We start from the raw sequence: 21187 nt of genomic DNA, 5'->3' as shown, positions 1-21187 counted from the left end.
CAGAGGAGCTCACAATCTAATCCTGCCATAGTCATAGTCTAATGTCCTACCATATTATTATTATTATGTATTTATATAGCAGTGACATCTTCTGCAGCACATTACAGAGTACATAGTCATGTCACTGACTGTCCTCAGAGGAGCTCACAATCTAGTCCTACCATTGTCATAGTCTAATGCCCTACCGTATTATTATTATGTATTTATATAGCACTGACATCTCCTGCAGCACTTTACAGAGTACATAGTCATGTCACTGATTGTCCTAAGAGGAGCTCACAATCTAATCCTACCATAGTCATAGTCTAATGTCCTACCATATTATTATGTATTTATATAGCATTGACATCTCCTGCAGCACATTACAGAGTACATAGTCATGTCACTGACTGTCCTCAGAGGAGCTCACAATCTAATCCTACCATTGTCATAGTGTAATGTCCTACCATATTATTATTAGGTATTTATATAGCACTGACATCTTCTGCAGCACATTACAGAGTACATAGTCATGTCACTGACTGTCCTCAGAGGAGCTCACAATCTAATCCTGTCATAGTCATAGTCTAATGTCCTCCCATATTATTATTATGTATTTATATAGCACTGACATCTTCTGTAGCGCGTTAGAGTGCATATTCATGTCACTGACTGTGGTTAGAGGAGCTCACAATCTAATCCCTGCCATAGTCATATGTCTATGTATGTATTGTAATCTAGGGCCAATTTAGGGAGGAAACCCAGGCAGACTTGGGGGGAACATACAAACTCCTTGCAGATAGTGCCCGGGCTAGGATTGATCCATGGACTCAGCACAACAAGGCTAGAGTGCTAATCACTACGCCACCGTGCTGCCCTGCTCATACATTATCATATACCATATTTTTTGGCATATAAAACACTGTCTTTCTCCCCCCAAAATTGGCAGAAAAAGTCCCTGCATCTCATATAAGGAGTCCCCGACTGCCGACCTGCCGTGATGTCGGGGACCACTCCCCCTTTGTGTCGTCCTCAGCTCCATGGCTCAGTGGGCTCACCTAATCCATGGACAATCAGAGACCTCTCCTCTCCTTCACGGCTCCCCTAGTGATTGCATCATCAGCAGAAGCCGGCACTAGGGGAGCCGTGAGGGAGAAAAGAGGCCTCTGATCATCAATGGATTCAGTGAGCCCACCGAGCCGTGCTGCTGCTTTACATCATTCAGGAGGAGCGGAGAACCACACATGGGGTACACAGGAGCACACATGGGGTAAACAGGAGCACACACTGGGTACACAGGAGCACACATGGGGTACACAGGAGGACACACGGGGTACACAGGAGGACACACGGGGTACACAGGAGGACACACATGGGGGGCACAGGAGGACACACGGAGACACATGGGGACACCGGAGGACACATCGGGGACACAGGAGCACACACGGGGGGGACACAGGAGGACACACGGGGGACACAGGACGACACAATGGGGACACAGGATGACACACGGGGTACACAAGAGGATACACGGGGGACACAGGACACACGGGGGACACAGGAGGACACACTGGGGACACAGGAGGGCACACAGTGGGCACAGGAGGACACACTGGGGACACAGGAGGACACACGGGACACAGGAGTACACACGGGGGACACAGGAGGACACACGGGGGACACCGGACGGATGGGGGACACAGGAGGACACACGGAGTACACAGGAGGATACACGGAGTACACAGGAGGATACACAGGGGGCACAGGAGGACACCTGAGGTACACAGGAGGACACACTGGGGACACAGGAGGACACACTTGGGGACACAGGAGGACACAATAATTGTGGGGGTACAACATCTACAAGATGCTCCTGGAACATGGATGCACCAGGTTTAGTATATTCCCTCCCCCCCCCCCCCTCCCGGTTTTGCCCTCTAAACCCAGGTGCCTTATACTCCGTACCTTAGGGCCTGTACACACTGAAAAACGCAAGCAAAATCGCAAACGCATGCGTTTTTAAAAACGCAGCGCAAGCGCAGCAGTGTGTACAGGCCCTTATACCCCTGTACATTATACACCCATACGTTCTACCCCCATACGTTCTACCCCCCGGACATTATACACCCATACGTTATACCTCCATACATTATACCCCCCGGACATTATACACCCATACGTTATATCCCCGTACATTATACACCCATACGTTATACCTCCGTACATTATACACCCATACGTTATACCCCCCGGACATTATACACCCATACGTTATACCTCCGTACATTATACAGCCATACGTTATACCCCTGTACAATATACACCCATACGTTATACCCCTGTACATTATACACCCATACGTTATACCCCCCGGACATTATACACCCATACGTTATACCTCCATACATTATACAGCCATACATAATACCCCGTACATTACACACCCGTACGTTATACCCCATACATTATACACCCATACGGTCTACCCCCGGACATTATACACCCATACGTTATACCTCCATACATTATACAGCCATACGTTATACCCCGTACATTACACACCCGGTACGTTATACCCCGTACATTACACACCCGTACGTTATACAGCCATACATAATACCCAGTACATTATACAACCATACGTTATACCCCTGTACATTATACACCCATACGTTATATCCCCGTACATTATACAGCCATACGTTATACCCCTGTACAGCCATACGATATACCCCATATACAGCCATATGGTGTACCCCCATATATTATCCAGCCATACCTCATACCCCCGTACATTCTACACCCATATGTTATACCCCTGTACATTCTACACCCATGCGTTATACTCCTCGGACATTATACACCCATACGTTATATGCCCATACGTTATACCTCCGTACATTACACAGCCATACGTTATACCCCGTACATTACACACCCGTACGTTATACCCCGAACATTATAATGCACGGGGTATAACGTATGGCTTTATAATGTCCAGGGGGGACATTATAAAGCCATACGTTATACCCCGTGCATTATACAACCATACGTTATACCCCTGTACATTATACACTTATGGCTGGGGAGCTAGGGATAGGTAGAGGCTGGCTGGGGAGCTAGGGATAGGTAGAGGCTGGCTGGGGAGCTAGGGATAGGTAGAGGCTGGCTGGGGAGCTAGGGATAGGTAGAGGCTGGCTGGGGAGCTAGGGATAGGTAGAGGCTGGCTGGGGGGAGCTAGGGATAGGTAGAGGCTGGCTGGGGAGCTAGGGACAGGTAGAGGCTGGCTGGGGAGCTAGGGACAGGTAGAGGCTGGCTGGGGAGCTAGGGACAGGTAGAGGCTGGCTGGGGAGCTAGGGACAGGTAGAGGCTGGCTGGGGAGCTAGGGACAGGTAGAGGCTGGCTGGGGAGCTAGGGACAGGTAGAGGCTGGCTGGGGAGCTAGGGACAGGTAGAGGCTGGCTGGGGAGCTAGGGGCAGGCAGAGGCTGGCTGGGGAGCTAGGGACAGGTAGAGGCTGGCTGGGGAGCTAGGGACAGGTAGAGGCTGGCTGGGGAGCTAGGGACAGGTAGAGGCTGGCTGGGGAGCTAGGGATAGGTAGAGGCTGGCTGGGGAGCTAGGGATAGGTAGAGGCTGGCTGGGGAGCTAGGGACAGGTAGAGGCTGGCTGGGGGGAGCTAGGGACAGGTAGAGGCTGGCTGGGGAGCTAGGGACAGGTAGAGGCTGGCTGGGGAGCTAGGGACAGGTAGAGGCTGGCTGGGGAGCTAGGGACAGGTAGAGGCTGGCTGGGGAGCTAGGGACAGGTAGAGGCTGGCTGGGGAGCTAGGGACAGGTAGAGGCTGGCTGGGGAGCTAGGGACAGGTAGAGGCTGGCTGGGGAGCTAGGGACAGGTAGAGGCTGGCTGGGGAGCTAGGGACAGGTAGAGGCTGGCTGGGGAGCTAGGGACAGGTAGAGGCTGGCTGGGGAGCTAGGGACAGGTAGAGGCTGGCTGGGGAGCTAGGGACAGGTAGAGGCTGGCTGGGGAGCTAGGGACAGGTAGAGGCTGGCTGGGGAGCTAGGGACAGGTAGAGGCTGGCTGGGGAGCTAGGGACAGGTAGAGGCTGGCTGGGGAGCTAGGGACAGGTAGAGGCTGGCTGGGGAGCTAGGGACAGGTAGAGGCTGGCTGGGGAGCTAGGGACAGGTAGAGGCTGGCTGGGGAGCTAGGGACAGGTAGAGGCTAGCTGGGGAGCTAGGGACAGGTAGAGGCTAGCTGGGGAGCTAGGGACAGGTAGAGGCTGGCTGGGGAGCTAGAGATAGGTAGAGGCTGGCTGGGGAGCTAGGGATAGGTACAGTTTGATTACATTACGTATTGTAATTGTTCCTATATTGGTTGGCTTAGGGGCCTTTAACAAGTTTTTAAACAATAATAAGGCATATTGCTTTAGAGGTGGACAAGCCCGTGACTGTGGTGGTACGGTACATGGCCTTCACTTATGGCTCTAGGCCCCGCGTACTCTAAGGCCGGCTCTGGTAATACCCCTGTACATTATACACCCATACGTTATACCCCTGTACATTATACACCCATATGTTATACCCCTGTACATTATACACCCATACGTTATACCCCTGTACATTATACAACCATACGTTATACCCCTGTACATTATACACCCATACGTTATACCCCTGTACATTATACAACCATACGTTATACCCCTGTATATTATACACCCATACGTTATACCCCTGTACATTATACACCCATACGTTATACCCCTGTACATTATATACCCATACGTTATACCCCTGTACATTATACACCCATACGTTATACCCCTGTACATTATACACCCATACGTTATACCCCTGTACATTATACAGCCATACGTTCTACCCCTGTACATTATACACCCATACGTTATACCCCTGTACATTATACACCCATATGTTATACCCCTGTACATTATACACTCATACGTTATACCCCTGTACATTATACACCCATACGCTATACCCCGTACATTATACAGCCATACGTTATACCCCTGTACATTATACACCCATACGTTATACCCCTGTACATTATACACCCATACGTTATACCCCTGTACATTATACACCCATACGTTATACCCCTGTACATTATACACCCATACGTTATACCCCTGTACATTATACAGCCATACGTTATACCCCTGTACATTATACACCCATACGTTATACCCCTGTACATTATACACCCATACGCTATACCCCGTACATTATACAGCCATACGTTATACCCCTGTACATTATACAGCCATACGTTATACCCCTGTACATTATACAGCCATACGTTATACCCCTGTACATTATACAGCCATACGTTATACCCCTGTACATTATACACCCATATGTTATACCCCTGTACATTATACACCCATACGTTATACCCCTGTACATTATACACCCATACGTTATACCCCTGTACATTATACACCCATACGCTAAACCCCGTACATTATACATCCATACGTTATACCCCTGTACATTATACAGCCATACGTTATACCCCTGTACATTATACACCCATACGTTATACCCCCGTACATTATACGCCCGTAAGCTATGCTCACCTCTGCACATCACACAGTGCATGTTTTAGAATGACACTAGTATTCAGACGGTCAGCAGTGTGTGTTGTTGTTGCAGATCTCGCTCCTGACACAGTGGGAGTCATCACTGCAAGATGTGATCACGTCAGGAGACAGTCACCTCCATGCCAGTTCAGCAGGTCAGTAAGACTTCTGTTCTATCTGAAGAGACGCAGCGATGGGGGGAAGTCAGGCCCTGTAGATGTGAATGAGGATTTATAGCATGAAATTTACTTCCACAGCAAGTCTGTAATATCTGTCAGCTTTCTACTTTCCAGGTCTTCTCTGTGGTGAATCCATCCGTCTGCAGTGTACAGATATCAGGAGAAAGGCAGCAGCCAGCAACTCACCACAGCCATGTGCCTGGGCAGTGTGGCAGTAGTCTAACCCACAGCCATGTGCCTGGGAAGTGTGGCAGTAGTCTAACCCACAGCCATGTGCCTAGGAAGTGTGGCAGTAGTCTAACCCACAGCCACGTGCCTGGGAAGTGTGGCAGTAGTCTAACCCACAGCCACGTGCCTGGGAAGTGTGGCAGTAGTCTAACCCACAGCCACGTGCCTGGGAAGTGTGGCAGTAGTCTAACCCACAGCCACGTGCCTGGGAAGTGTGGCAGTAGTCTAACCCACAGCCATGTGCCTGGGAAGTGTGGCAGTAGTCTAACCCACAGCCACGTGCCTGGGAAGTCTGGCAGTAGTCTAACCCACAGCCACGTGCCTGGGAAGTGTGGCAGTAGTCTAACCCACAGCCACGTGCCTGGGAAGTGTGGCAGTAGTCTAACCCACAGCCACGTGCCTGGGAAGTGTGGCAGTAGTCTAACCCACAGCCACGTGCCTGGGAAGTGTGGCAGTAGTCTAACCCACAGCCACGTGCCTGGGAAGTGTGGCAGTAGTCTAACCCACAGCCATGTGCCTGGGAAGTGTGGCAGTAGTCTAACCCACAGCCATGTGCCTGGGAAGTGTGGCTGTAGTCTAACCCACAGCCATGTGCCTGGGAAGTGTGGCAGTAGTCTAACCCACAGCCATGTGCCTGGGAAGTGTGGCAGTAGTCTAACCCACAGCCACGTGCCTGGGAAGTGTGGCAGTAGTCTAACCCAGAGCCACGTGCCTGGGAAGTGTGGCAGTAGTCTAACCCACAGCCATGTGCCTGGGAAGTGTGGCAGTAGTCTAACCCACAGCCATGTGCCTGGGAAGTGTGGCAGTAATCTAACCCACAGCCATGTGCCTGGGAAGTGTGGCAGTAGTCTAACCCACAGCCATGTGCCTGGGAAGTGTGGCAGCAGTCTAACCCACAGCCACGTGCCTGGGAAGTGTGGCAGTAGTCTAACCCACAGCCATGTGCCTGGGAAGTGTGGCAGTAGTCTAACCCACAGCCATGTGCCTGGGAAGTGTAGCTGTAGTCTAACCCACAGCCATGTGCCTGGGAAGTGTGGCAGTAGTCTAACCCACAGCCACATGCCTGGGAAGTGTGGCAGTAGTCTAACCCACAGCCACATGCCTGGAAAGTGTGGCAGTAATCTAATCCACAGCCATGTGCCTGGGAAGTGCGGCAGTAGTCTAACCCACAGCCATGCGCCTGGGAAGTGTGGCAGTAGTCTAACCCACAGCCATGTGCCTGGGAAGTGTGGCAGCAGTCTAACCCACAGCCATGTGCCTGGGAAGTGTGGCAGCAGTCTAACCCACAGCCACGTGCCTGGGAAGTGTGGCAGTAGTCTAACCCACAGTCACCTGCCTGGGAAGTGTGGCAGTAGTCTAACCCACAGCCATCTGCTTGGGAAGTGTGGCTGTAGTCTAACCCACAGCCATGTGCCTGGGAAGTGTGGCAGTAGTCTAACCCACAGCCATGTGCCTGGGAAGTGTGGCAGTAGTCTAACCCACAGTCACATGCCTGGGAAGTGTGGCAGCAGTCTAACCCACAGTCACATGCCTGGGAAGTGTGGCAGTAGTCTAATCCACAGCCATGTGCCTGGGAAGTGTGGCAGTAGTCTAACCCACAGCCATGTGCCTGGGAAGTGTGGCAGTAGTCTAACCCACAGCCATGTGCCTGGAAAGTGTGGCAGTAGTCTAACTCACAGCCATGTGCCTGGGAAGTGTGGCAGTAGTTTAACCCACAGCCACGTGCCTGGGAAGTGTGGCAGTAGCCTAACCCACAGCCATGTGCCTGGGAAGTGTGGCAGTAGTCTAACCCACAGTCACATGCCTGGGAAGTGTGGCAGTAGTCTAACCCACAGTCACATGCCTGGGAAGTGTGGCAGTAGTCTAACCCACAGCCATGTGCCTGGGAAGTGTGGCAATAGTCTAACCCACAGTCACATGCCTGGGAAGTGTGGCAGTAGTTTAACCCACAGCCACTTGCCTGGGAAGTGTGGCAGTAGTCTAACCCACAGCCACGTGCCTAGGAAGTGTGGCAGTAGTCTAACCCACAGCCACGTGCCTGGGAAGTGTGGCAGTAGTCCAACCCACAGCCACGTGCCTGGGAAGTGTGGCAGTAGTCTAACCCACAGCCATGTGCCTGGGAAGTGTGGCAGTAGTCTAACCCACAGCCATGTGCCTTGGAAGTGTGGCAGTAGTCTAACCCACAGCCATGTGCCTGGGAAGTGTGGCAGTAGTCTAACCCACAGCCATGTGCCTGGGAAGTGCGGCAGTAGTCTAACCCACAGCCATGTGCCTGGGAAGTGTGGCAGTAGTTTAACCCACAGCCACGTGCCTGGGAAGTGTGGCAGTAGCCTAACCCACAGCCATGTGCCTGGGAAGTGTGGCAGTAGTTTAACCCACAGCCACGTGCCTGGGAAGTGTGGCAGTAGTTTAACCCACAGCCACGTGCCTGGGAAGTGTGGCAGTAGTCTAATCCACAGCCATGTGCCTGGGAAGTGTGGCAGTAGTCTAACCCACAGCCATGTGCCTGGGAAGTGTGGCAGTAGTCTAACCCACAGCCACGTGCCTGGGAAGTGTGGCAGTAGTCTAACCCACAGCCACGTGCCTGGGAAGTGTGGCAGTAGTCTAACCCAGAGCCACGTGCCTGGGAAGTGTGGCAGTAGTCTAACCCACAGCCACGTGCCTGGGAAGTGTGGCAGTAGTCTAACCCACAGCCATGTGCCTGGGAAGTGTGGCAGTAGTCTAACCCACAGCCATGTGCCTGGGAAGTGTGGCAGTAGTCTAACCCACAGCCATGTGCCTGGGAAGTGTGGCTGTAGTCTAACCCACAGTCACATGCCTGGGAAGTGTGGCAGTAGTCTAACCCACAGCCACATGCCTGGGAAGTGTGGCAGTAGTCTAACCCACAGCCATGTGCCTGGGAAGTGTGGCAGTAGTCTAACCCACAGCCACGTGCCTGGGAAGTGTGGCAGTAGTCTAACCCAGAGCCACGTGCCTGGGAAGTTTGGCAGTAGTCTAACCCACAGCCACGTGCCTGGGAAGTGTGGCAGTAGTCTAACCCACAGCCATGTGCCTGGGAAGTGTGGCAGTAGTCTAACCCACAGCCATGTGCCTGGGAAGTGTGGCAGTAGTCTAACCCACAGCCATGTGCCTGGGAAGTGTGGCAGTAGTCTAACCCACAGCCACGTGCCTGGGAAGTGTGGCAGTAGTCTAACCCACAGCCACGTGCCTGGGAAGTGTGGCAGTAGTCTAACCCACAGCCATGTGCCTGGGAAGTGTGGCAGTAGTCTAACCCACAGCCATGTGCCTGGGAAGTGTGGCAGTAGTCTAACCCACAGCCATGTGCCTGGGAAGTGTGGCAGCAGTCTAACCCACAGCCATGTGCCTGGGAAGTGTGGCAGCAGTCTAACCCAAAGCCACGTGCCTGGGAAGTGTGGCAGTAGTCTAACCCACAGTCACATGCCTGGGAAGTGTGGCAGTAGTCTAACCCACAGTCACATGCCTGGGAAGTGTGGCAGCAGTCTAACCCACAGTCACATGCCTGGGAAGTGTGGCAGTAGTCTAATCCACAGCCATGTGCCTGGGAAGTGTGGCAGTAGTCTAACCCACAGCCATGTGCCTGGGAAGTGTGGCAGTAGTCTAACCCACAGCCATGTGCCTGGAAAGTGTGGCAGTAGTCTAACCCACAGCCACGCGCCTGGGAAGTGTGGCAGTAGTCTAACCCACAGCCACATGCCTGGGAAGTGTGGCAGTAGTCTAACCCACAGCCATCTGCTTGGGAAGTGTGGCAGTAGTCTAACCCACAGTCACATGCCTGGGAAGTGTGGCAGTAGTCTAACCCACAGTCACATGCCTGGGAAGTGTGGCAGTAGTCTAACCCACAGCCATGTGCCTGGGAAGTGTGGCAATAGTCTAACCCACAGTCACATGCCTGGGAAGTGTGGCAGTAGTTTAACCCACAGCCACTTGCCTGGGAAGTGTGGCAGTAGTCTAACCCACAGCCACGTGCCTAGGAAGTGTGGCAGTAGTCTAACCCACAGCCATGTGCCTGGGAAGTGTGGCAGTAGTCCAACCCACAGCCACGTGCCTGGGAAGTGTGGCAGTAGTCTAACCCACAGCCACGTTCCTGGGAAGTGTGGCAGTAGTCTAACCCACAGCCATGTGCCTTGGAAGTGTGGCAGTAGTCTAACCCACAGCCATGTGCCTGGGAAGTGTGGCAGTAGTCTAACCCACAGCCATGTGCCTGGGAAGTGCGGCAGTAGTCTAACCCACAGCCACGTGCCTGGGAAGTGTGGCAGTAGTTTAACCCACAGCCACGTGCCTGGGAAGTGTGGCAGTAGCCTAACCCACAGCCATGTGCCTGGGAAGTGTGGCTGTAGTCTAACCCACAGCCATGTGCCTGGGACGTGTGGCAGTAGTTTAACCCACAGCCACGTGCCTGGGAAGTGTGGCAGTAGTTTAACCCACAGCCACGTGCCTGGGAAGTGTGGCAGTAGTCTAATCCACAGCCATGTGCCTTGGAAGTGTGGCAGTAGTCTAACCCACAGCCATGTGCCTGGGAAGTGTGGCAGTAGTCTAACCCACAGCCATGTGCCTGGGAAGTGTGGCAGTAGTCTAACCCACAGCCACGTGCCTGAGAGGTGTGGCAGTTGTCTAACCCACAGCCATGTGCCTGGGAAGTGTGGCAGTAGTCTAACCCACAACCATGTGCCTGGGAAGTGTGGCAGTAGTTTAACCCACAGCCACGTGCCTGGGAAGTGTGGCAGTAGTCTAACCCACAGCCATGTGCCTGGGAAGTGTGGCGGTAGTCTAACCCACAGCCATGTGCCTGGGAGTTGTGGCAGTAGTCTAGCCCACAGCCATGTGCCTGGGAAGTGTGGCAGTAGTCTAACCCACAGGCATGTGCCTGGGAAGTGTGGTAGTAGTCTAACCCACAGCCATGTGCCTGGGAAGTGTGGCAGTAGTCTAACCCACAGCCATGTGCCTGGGAAGTGTGGCAGTAGTCTAACCCACAGTCATGTGCCTGGGAGTTGTGGCAGTAGTCTAACCCACAGCCATGTGCCTGGGAAGTGTGGCAGTTGTCTAACCCACAGTCACATGCCTGGGAAGTGTGGCAGTAGTCTAACCCACAGTCACATGCCTGGGAAGTGTGGCAGTAGTCTAACCCAGAGCCACGTGCCTGGGAAGTGTGGCAGTAGTCTAACCCACAGCCATCTGCTTGGGAAGTCTGGCAGTAGTCTAACCCACAGTCACATGCCTGGGAAGTGTGGCAGTAGTCTAACCCACAGCCATGTGCCTGGGAAGTGTGGCAATAGTCTAACCCATAGTCACATGCCTGGGAAGTGTGGCAGTAGTCTAACCCACAGCCACGTGCCTGGGAAGTGTGGCAGTAGTCTAACCCACAGCCACGTGCCTAGGAAGTGTGGCAGTAGTCTAACCCACAGCCATGTGCCTGGGAAGTGTGGCAGTAGTCCAACCCACAGCCACGTGCCTGGGAAGTGTGGCAGTAGTCTAACCCACAGCCATGTGCCTGGGAAGTGTGGCAGTAGTCTAACCCACAGCCATGTGCCTTGGAAGTGTGGCAGTAGTCTAACCCACAGCCATGTGCCTGGGAAGTGCGGCAGTAGTCTAACCCACAGCCATGTGCCTGGGAAGTGTGGCAGTAGTCTAACCCACAGCCACGTGCCTGGGAAGTGTGGCAGTAGTTTAACCCACAGCCACGTGCCTGGGAAGTGTGGCCGTAGTCTAATCCACAGCCACGTGCCTGGGAAGTGTGGCAGTAGTCTAACCCACAGCCACGTGCCTGGGAAGTGTGGCAGTAGTCTAACCCACAGGCACATGCCTGGGAAGTGTGGCAGTAGTGTAACCCAGAGCCACGTGCCTGGGAAGTGTGGCAGTAGTCTAATCCACAGCCGCGTGCCTGGGAAGTGTGGCAGTAGTTTAACCCAAAGCCATGTTCCTGGGAAGTGTGGCAGTAGTCTAACCCACAGCCACGTGCCTGGGAAGTGTGGCAGTAGTCTAACCCAGAGCCACGTGCCTGGGAAGTGTGGCCGTAGTCTAATCCACAGCCACGTGCCTGGGAAGTGTGGCAGTAGTCTAACCCACAGCCACGTGCCTGGGAAGTGTGGCAGTAGTCTAACCCACAGCCACGTGCCTGGGAAGTGTGGCAGTAGTCTAACCCACAGGCACATGCCTGGGAAGTGTGGCAGTAGTGTAACCCAGAGCCACGTGCCTGGGAAGTGTGGCAGTAGTCTAATCCACAGCCGCGTGCCTGGGAAGTGTGGCAGTAGTTTAACCCAAAGCCATGTGCCTGGGAAGTGTGGCAGTAGTCTAACCCACAGTCACATGCCTGGGAAGTGTGGCAGTAGTCTAACCCACAGCTGTGTGCCTAGGAAGTGTGGCAGTAGTCTAACCCACAGCCACGCGCCTGGGAAGTGTGGCAGTAGTCTAACCCACAGGCATGTGCCTGGGAAGTGTGGTAGTAGTCTAACCCACAGCCACGTGCCTGGGAAGTGTGGCAGTAGTCTAACCCACAGCCATGTGCCTGGGAAGTGTGGCAGTAGTTTAACCGACAGCCATGTGCCTGGGAAGTGTGGCAGTAGTTTAACCGACAGCCACGTGCCTGGGAAGTGTGGCAGTAGTCTAACCCACAGCCATGTGCCTGGGAAGTGTGGCAGTAGTCTAACCCACAGCCATGTGCCTGTGAAGTGTGGCAGTAGTCTAACCCACAGTCACATGCCTGGGAAGTGTGGCAGTAGTGTAACTCACAATCACGTGCCTGGGAAGTGTGGCAGTAGTGTAACCCACAGCCACGTGCCTGGGAAGTGTGGCAGTAGTCTCACCCACAGCCACGTGCCTGGGAAGTGTGGCAGTAGTCTAACACACAGTCACATGCCTGGGAAGTGTGGCAGTAGTCTAACCTAGAGCCACGTGCCTGGGAAGTGTGGCAGTTGTTTTATCCACAGCCACCTGCCTGGTAGGGATGCTCGGAAAATTCCGCGGAATTATAAATTCCGTGATTCCGGCCGGAATTAAGTTAATTCCGATTCCGGTAGTCAATCGGAATTCCTATACCTCTAAAACGGAATTCCGCGGAAATTTTATAATTCCGACGGAATTTTCCGGAATAATACAAAAAAATCTCTCTCTCCCTCTCCTCCTCCTCCTCCTCCTCCTCCTCCTCCTCCTCCTCCTCCTCCTCCTCCTCCTCCTCCTCCCTCCCATCCATCCATCCATCCATCCATCCATCCATCCATCCATCCATCCATCCAGTAGGGAATTGCAGATTTTCAAAACAGCTTATATACCATAGCTGGGATTTGAACCCAGAACCTAGTGTGTAGTAGGTATGTGTCTTAACCTCTAGACCATGACCCACACTACATGTTAAAGCTGGCGGTAGCATAAACCATACTTCCATTATGATCAATTCGATAGAAAAAGTAGCATGATTAAGGATTTGTACTTTTTGAAAAGCATGCCTATATACCATAGCTGGGATTTGAACCAAGGACCTAGTGTATAGTAGGTATCTGTCTTAACCTCTAGACCATGACCCACACTACATGCTAAAGCTGGCGGTAGCATAAACCATTAAACCATACTTCCATTATGATCAATTCGATAGAAAAAGTAGCATGATTAAGGATTTGTACTTTTTGAAAAGCATGCCTATATACCATAGCTGGGATTTGAACCAAGGACCTTGTGTATAGTAGGTATCTGTCTTAACCTCTAGACCATGACCCACACTACATGCTAAAGCTGGCGGTAGCATAAACCATACTTCCATTATGATCAATTCGATAGAAAAAGTAGCATGATTAAGGATTTGTACTTTTTGAAAAGCATGCCTATATACCATAGCTGGGATTTGAACCAAGGACCTAGTGTATAGTAGGTATCTGTCTTAACCTCTAGACCATGACCCACACTACATGCTAAAGCTGGCGGTAGCATAAACCATTAAACCATACTTCCATTATGATCAATTCGATAGAAAAAGTAGCATGATTAAGGATTTGTACTTTCTGGCTTCCATGTGGATGGGGGGTGCTGCACTGCTATTCCATATGTGGACCACCAATATTTAAAGATGTAGCTGACTGCATTTATAAGCAATACATTTTCTGTGTGGGGGGCCGGTAAGAAAGCCTTAGGGGGCCACATTCGGCCTGCGGGCCTTAGTTTGAGGACCACTGCTCTAGACCATCAACCACACTCAGGGCCAGGCTTTAGCATGTAGTGTGGTCAGAGGTGGGACAAGGTCCTTCAGCACCCAAGGCTGAGACAGCAAAGTGCGCCCCCCCATCCCTCCCACCCCAGCTGTCACACACTGATTGCTATTACACTAAGAGGTGCCCCAGGGCCCCCCCCCCCCACCCCCAACACCTTAATCTCTACTTATCTGGCTTGCAGTCGCTGCCATGTATCACCTTTTCTTATTTCTTTCTGCTTCAAACACAATTGGGAATGACAGCTGAATGAATTGTGCACCCCCTCCTACACTGCGCCCTGAGGCTGCAGCCTCTCCCTTACTAGTGGGTAAGACAGGTACCTACTACTATGCAGTGTGGGTCATGGTCTAGAGGTTAAGACAGATACCTACTACACACTAGGTCCTGGGTTCAAATCCCAGCTATGGTATATAGGCATGCTTTTCAAAAAGTACAAATCCTTAATCATGCTACTTTTTCTATCGAATTGATCATAATGGAAGTATGGTTTATGCTACCGCCAGCTTTAGCATGTAGTGTGGGTCATGGTCTAGAGGTTAAGACAGATACCTACTATACACTAGGTCCTTGGTTCAAATCCCAGCTATGGTATATAGGCATGCTTTTCAAAAAGTACAAATCCTTAATCATGCTACTTTTTCTATCGAATTGATCATAATGGAAGTATGGTTTATGCTACCGCCAGCTTTAGCATGTAGTGTGGGTCATGGTCTAGAGGTTAAGACACATACCTACTACACACTAGGTTCTGGGTTCAAATCCCAGCTATGGTATATAAGCTGTTTTGAAAATCTGCAATTCCCTACTGCATGGGATGGATGGATGGATGGATGGATGGATGGGAGGAGGAGGAGGGAGAGAATTTTAAAATTTTTCCGGCGGAATTCCGACTTAAACGGAATTCCGCGGAATTACCCCGGTATACCGTCGGAATGGAACGGTAACGGAATTTCTATATGACGGAATGCGGAATTGTGACGGAAACGGAAATGGGCTATTCCGACCATGCCTGCTGCCTGGGAAGTGTGGCAGTAGTCTAACCCACAGTCACATGCCTGGGAAGTGTGGCAGTAGTCTAACCCACAGCCACGTGCCTGGGAGTTGTGGCAGTAGTCTAACCCACAGGCACATGCCTGGGAAGTGTGGCAGTAGTCTAACCCAAAGCCACGTGCCTGGGAAGTGTGGCAGTAGTCTAACCCAAAGCCATGTGCCTGTGAAGTGTGGCAGTAGACTAACCCCCAGCCATGTGCCTGGGAAGTGTGGCAGTAGTCTAACCCACAGCCACGTGCCTGGGAGTTGTGGCAGTAGTCTAACCCACAGCCATGTGCCTGGGAGGTGTTGCAGTAGTCTAACCCAGAGCCATGTGCCTGTGAAGTGTGGCAGTAGACTAACCCCCAGCCATGTGCCTGGGAAGTGTGGCAGTAGTGTAACCCAGAGCCACGTGCCTGGGAAGTGTGGCAGTAGTCTAATCCACAGCCGCGTGCCTGGGAAGTGTGGCAGTAGTTTAACCCAAAGCCATGTGCCTGGGAAGTGTGGCAGTAGTCTAACCCACAGCCACGTGCCTGGGAAGTGTGGCAGTAATCTAACCCACAGTCATGTTCCTGGGAAGTGTGGCAGTAGTCTAACCCACAGCCATGTGCCTGGGAAGTGTGGCAGTAGTCTAACCCACAGCCACATGCCTGGGAAGTGTGGCAGTAGTCTAATCCACATCCGCGTGCCTGGGAAGTGTGGCAGTAGTTTAACCCAAAGCCATGTGCCTGGGAAGTGTGGCAGTAGTCTAACCCACAGCCACATGCCTGGGAAGTGTGGCAGTAGTCTAACCCACAGCCACGTGCCTGGGAAGTGTGGCAGTAGTCTAACCCAGAGCCACGTGCCTGGGAAGTGTGGCCGTAGTCTAATCCACAGCCACGTGCCTGGGAAGTGTGGCAGTAGTCTAACCCACAGCCACGTGCCTGGGAAGTGTGGCAGTAGTCTAACTCACAGGCACATGCCTGGGAAGTGTGGCAGTAGTGTAACCCAGAGCCACGTGCCTGGGAAGTGTGGCAGTAGTCTAATCCACATCCGCGTGCCTGGGAAGTGTGGCAGTAGTTTAACCCAAAGCCATGTGCCTGGGAAGTGTGGCAGTAGTCTAACCCACAGTCACATGCCTGGGAAGTGTGGCAGTAGTCTAACCCACAGCTGTGTGCCTAGGAAGTGTGGCAGTAGTCTAACCCACAGCCACGCGCCTGGGAAGTGTGGCAGTAGTCTAACCCACAGGCAAGTGCCTGGGAAGTGTGGTAGTAGTCTAACCCACAGCCACGTGCCTGGGAAGTGTGGCAGTAGTCTAACCCACAGCCATGTGCCTGGGAAGTGTGGCAGTAGTTTAACCGACAGCCATGTGCCTGGGAAGTGTGGCAGTAGTTTAACCGACAGCCACGTGCCTGGGAAGTGTGGCAGTAGTCTAACCCACAGCCATGTGCCTGGGAAGTGTGGCAGTAGTCTAACCCACAGCCATGTGCCTGTGAAGTGTGGCAGTAGTCTAACCCACAGTCACATGCCTGGGAAGTGTGGCAGTAGTGTAACTCACAATCACGTGCCTGGGAAGTGTGGCAGTAGTGTAACCCACAGCCACGTGCCTGGGAAGTGTGGCAGTAGTCTCACCCACAGCCACGTGCCTGGGAAGTGTGGCAGTAGTCTAACACACAGTCACATGCCTGGGAAGTGTGGCAGTAGTCTAACCTAGAGCCACGTGCCTGGGAAGTGTGGCAGTTGTTTTATCCACAGCCACCTGCCTGGGAAGTGTGGCAGTAGTCTAACCCACAGTCACATGCCTGGGAAGTGTGGCAGTAGTCTAACCCAAAGCCACGTGCCTGGGAAGTGTGGCAGTAGTCTAACCCAAAGCCATGTGCCTGTGAAGTGTGGCAGTAGACTAACTCCCAGCCATGTGCCTGGGAAGTGTGGCAGTAGTCTAACCCACAGCCACGTGCCTGGGAGTTGTGGCAGTAGTCTAACCCACAGCCATGTGCCTGGGAGGTGTTGCAGTAGTCTAACCCAGAAAAAAGCGGTAACAACACGAAAAATTACCATCTCCTTTTAGCTGGCGATATGAGAGTGGTAACTGTGTGAAAGCCACAAGCAGAGAGAGGACAAGCTGTGACTGACAGAAGCAGAAGCCAATAGAAACAGCTCCTGTCTGCTTCAGGTCCTGCTGATGGGATTCTGATAGGAAGCGCAGGCTTTGTGGGTAGAAGAAAAGTTTCTAACACCCACGTGGTGAGCAGAGAGAAAGGAACTAATGACGTTTCCCTTGGAGCCCTTCTGCAGTGTGTAACATCTTCCATTCCTGATAGATGATTTCCTTTTACTAGCTACTTATCGTCACAGTACTGTAGGGCATGTGTAACGTCTCTTAGAAGTTAATTTAAGTTATGGCAATCAAATAAAATGTTAACAGACAGATTCAGAGCCAAGCAGAGGCAGTATAACAAACAGTATAGCAAAGCATGCACATCTAAAGGGATGTCGGGATGCATTGTAATGCCTTCACTGCACAGAGATTTGTCTATCGAAACACTAAATAACCGAACTTCTATCACACCTCTGAACATTTTTATGAATTAGCATACCAAAGTGTAAGGCTAGGGCCCCACTAGTGTAAGGCTAGGGCCACACTAGCTCCGAGTGCGGGACGCATCCGCGGTCCGGGCTACGATTTTCAAAAACCGGAACGCAAACGGATCCGTGCTGCCTTTTTTGCAGCACACGTTCTGGATCCGTTTGCGTGTTTTTTTTTTTGTTTTTTTTTTTTGCTAGAGGGGGTAGCAGCCAGGACGGGGGGCTGCGGGGAAAGCAGCGGCCAGGGGGGTCACACCCCCCCTTGCTCACCTGGGTGCCCTCCGTCCCCGCTCCCCCTCGCACATAATGTAATAAATTGTACCTAAGGAGGAAGTTCGGCGAGCCGGCACTTCCGCCCACACCGCTCGAGTCACTTCCTGCAATGCCGCCCTCTGTATTTCAGTGGGCGGCATCGCAGGAAGTGACTCGAGCGGTGTGGGCGGAAGTGACTCGAGCGGTGTGGGCGGAAGTGCCCGGCTCGCCGAACTTCCTCCTTAGGTACAATTTATTACATTATGGTCGAGGGGGAGCGGGGACGGGGGGCACCCAGGTGAGCAAGGGGGGGTGTGACCTCCCTGGCCGCCGCTTTCCCCGCAGCACCCCGTCCTGGCTGCTACCCCCTCCAGCATGGCGGCCCCATCCTTCACCAAGGGACACTGGAAACTGATCCGTTTCCAGTGTCCCAAAATGTCAGTGAAGAGGTAGGCCCGTTTCCCCATTGATTTTCACTACCCGTACGTGTATACGGGTCCGTGAAAAATGCTGCAAGTCCGGACTCTGCGTTCCGGGTTTAAAAACGTATTCCGCGGATCGCACGCGGATACGTTTTTAACTTGCGTGTGTACTGTTCCTATTTTTAACATTGGTATCCATGGCTCAGTTTTTTGTCCGGGACAAAAAACGTAGCTACGGATACGTTTTTAAAGCAAGTGTGAACTAGCCCTAAAAGAGTGAATGCGTTGATTTACCGAGCATTTTAAATTTACCGCACACAGCTCTACGAATCGAGGCCTAAGTCGGTGGAAATTTACTTTTTAGAATTTTTGACTCATCCCTGATAATGTTGTGGGGTTTTTTCTTCTGCTTGAAGAACCGAGGATTCCAGCCCAGGCACAATCTGGTGGAACCAAGAAAATAACATTCTTTGAAAATTTCTCTAGTTTTGGGGTAAAGATAAAGAAAGGGCAATGTCTTTCTTTTACTTATTTCTGCAAATATTTAAAAGAAAATGTGAGATTGTTAACTTGAAGGGTTTAACATCTCCTTGTTTTCTCTCTTTCTTGAAGGCAACGTGAGATGAGATGGAGCCTGGAGTGACCTCCTTCCGTGTCGAGTTTCCAGACTTCTCCAACACCATCTTGCAGAAGCTAAACCAGCAGCGTCAGCTGGGACAGTTATGCGACATCTCCATTGTGGTTCAGGGCCACCTCTTCCGGGCTCACAAAGCTGTCCTGGCGGCCAGCTCACCCTACTTCTGTGACCAGGTGCTGCTCAAGAACAGTCGTAGGGTAGTCCTTCCTGATGTCATGAATCCTAGAGTGTTTGAGAACATCCTCTTGTCTACGTACACAGGAAGACTGGCCCTGCCGGCCAACGAAATTGTCAGTTATCTTACTGCCGCTAGCTTCCTCCAGATGTGGCATGTTGTTGACAAGTGTACAGAACTCCTGGAAAGCAACCCAACTCTTCTATGCCAAAAGGCCTCCCACAATAACGATCACCAGTCTCCCAGTAGCAGCAACTACAATACTCTTAATGAAGCTTTCGATCTAGGCTCCAGCAGTCAAGCTGATTTCAGAAAAGGCGTGGAGCTACAAGATGTAGAAAATGAGGCAGAGAGTCCAAAAGATGATGAAATGTCTTCTCAGTTGACTGAACATGAATATCTACCCAGCAACTCTTCTACAGAACACGACCAACTAAGTACAGAGATGACGAGCCAAGATGGCGAGGAAGGGGCAAGTGATAGCGCTGATTACCACTATCCCCGCCCCCCGTATATAAAGCCCAGCATCATGTCCCACAAAAGATGGATCCATGTCAAGCCAGAGAGGTTTCCCCAGGATTGTGAAGGTGTTGAAATTCAATCCCCATTCGAAGACCATGTTTCTGAGTCCATCAACCAATGTCCGGTGGAAGCTCCCATTCAGTCTTCTGGAGTTGCAGACAGTTTTGTCTTCTGTAATAAGAAATCGGTGGAGCCTGACGTGCACAGTGACAATGGCCGCTACGACGATCAGGTAGACTTTTACGGAGCGTCAATGGAAGAGTTTTCAGAGCGGGAAGAGCATGAGAACCATGGGCCAGAAACTACCCCCGGAGGGTTCGGAGAAGGTTTAGAGGTTCCTAGCGGTATTAAAGAAGAAACGTCCTCATCGGGCTTCACCGCCGTTGTGTACAAACTCTACCCTTGCCAGTGCGGCAAGAGCTTTACCCACAAAAGCCAACGGGATAGACACATGAGCATGCACCTTGGCCTCCGACCGTACGGCTGTGGTGTTTGCGGAAAAAAGTTCAAAATGAAGCATCACCTGGTGGGCCATATGAAGATACACACTGGTATTAAGCCTTACGAGTGTAATATCTGTGGCAAGCGCTTCATGTGGAGAGACAGCTTCCACCGACACGTCACCTCCTGTTCCAAGTCTTACCACGCCGCCTTAAAGGAGGATGCCGCCCCAGCTGAAAACTAGACACGCCCATTTCCCTTCTGCTTAGTCATTCAGAGAGGGTCCTGTTGTAATAGTTGGGCCAGGAAACCACACTGGTAATGTTGCGATAATGTTACTGAGCAGTGATCAGCTCATAGTCTGGGCTTCGGTGCTTGCTGTTGTAATTCTGCTCCGTCAACACAGAAAATTACAACAAAACTTTGGCAGTGAGAAACTTATGGGAAAAAAATTCTGTCACTTAAAGGTTTTTTTATCCACTTTGTCCAGTAATATGGGAAGAACATAGTAAGTATCAGGGGAGGACAGCCCACCGATCTCGCAGCTCATGTGTCCTCATTGTTCTTAAGCCTCATTTACACGGTACAATTTTCCATCAGATAGACAGATCTAGTAGATGGATCTAATAAGAAATTGCATCGTGAGTAGATGTCCGAATTGTTTCAGATCAATTTTGCAATAGATTTTGCTTCGATAAGTACCCAAAATCTATTGCAAAATCCAATTGGACCAAATTATCAAATAGATCCGTCTAGTACAGGGGTCCCCAAACTTTTTCGGTCAAGGGCCGGGTCAATATACTTCAGACTGCTGGGGGGCCGGAACATACATAAAATGATGTTGAAAAACATTGCATTGAATCTAGGTATTGATTCCCCCAATTATGCCCGGAGGAGAACTCCCAGCAATAGCCAGTCAGTCATGCGGCGCCCGAAGAACGTCTT

The 21187-nt window shown here is 51.6% G+C and overlaps 1 protein-coding gene across 1 annotated transcript in view; it reads left to right on the top strand.

Annotated features, from left to right (window-relative positions):
• ZBTB43 (zinc finger and BTB domain containing 43) overlaps positions 1-20663 on the top strand; it is a 39193-nt gene extending 18530 nt beyond the window's left edge. Inside the window, exons 2-3 of the mRNA XM_068249949.1 lie at positions 5650-5731; positions 19080-20663. Of these exons, the coding sequence (XP_068106050.1) occupies positions 19095-20486 (1392 nt within the window). The 5' untranslated portion in view covers positions 5650-5731; positions 19080-19094 and the 3' untranslated portion in view covers positions 20487-20663. The remainder of the gene's footprint in view (positions 1-5649; positions 5732-19079) is intronic.
• Positions 20664-21187: the final 524 nt, after the last annotated feature.

This window comes from Hyperolius riggenbachi, chromosome 8, assembly GCF_040937935.1.
Source record: "Hyperolius riggenbachi isolate aHypRig1 chromosome 8, aHypRig1.pri, whole genome shotgun sequence".
NCBI lineage: Eukaryota > Metazoa > Chordata > Amphibia > Anura > Hyperoliidae > Hyperolius > Hyperolius riggenbachi.
This window is presented reverse-complemented; position numbering and strand designations above follow the sequence as displayed.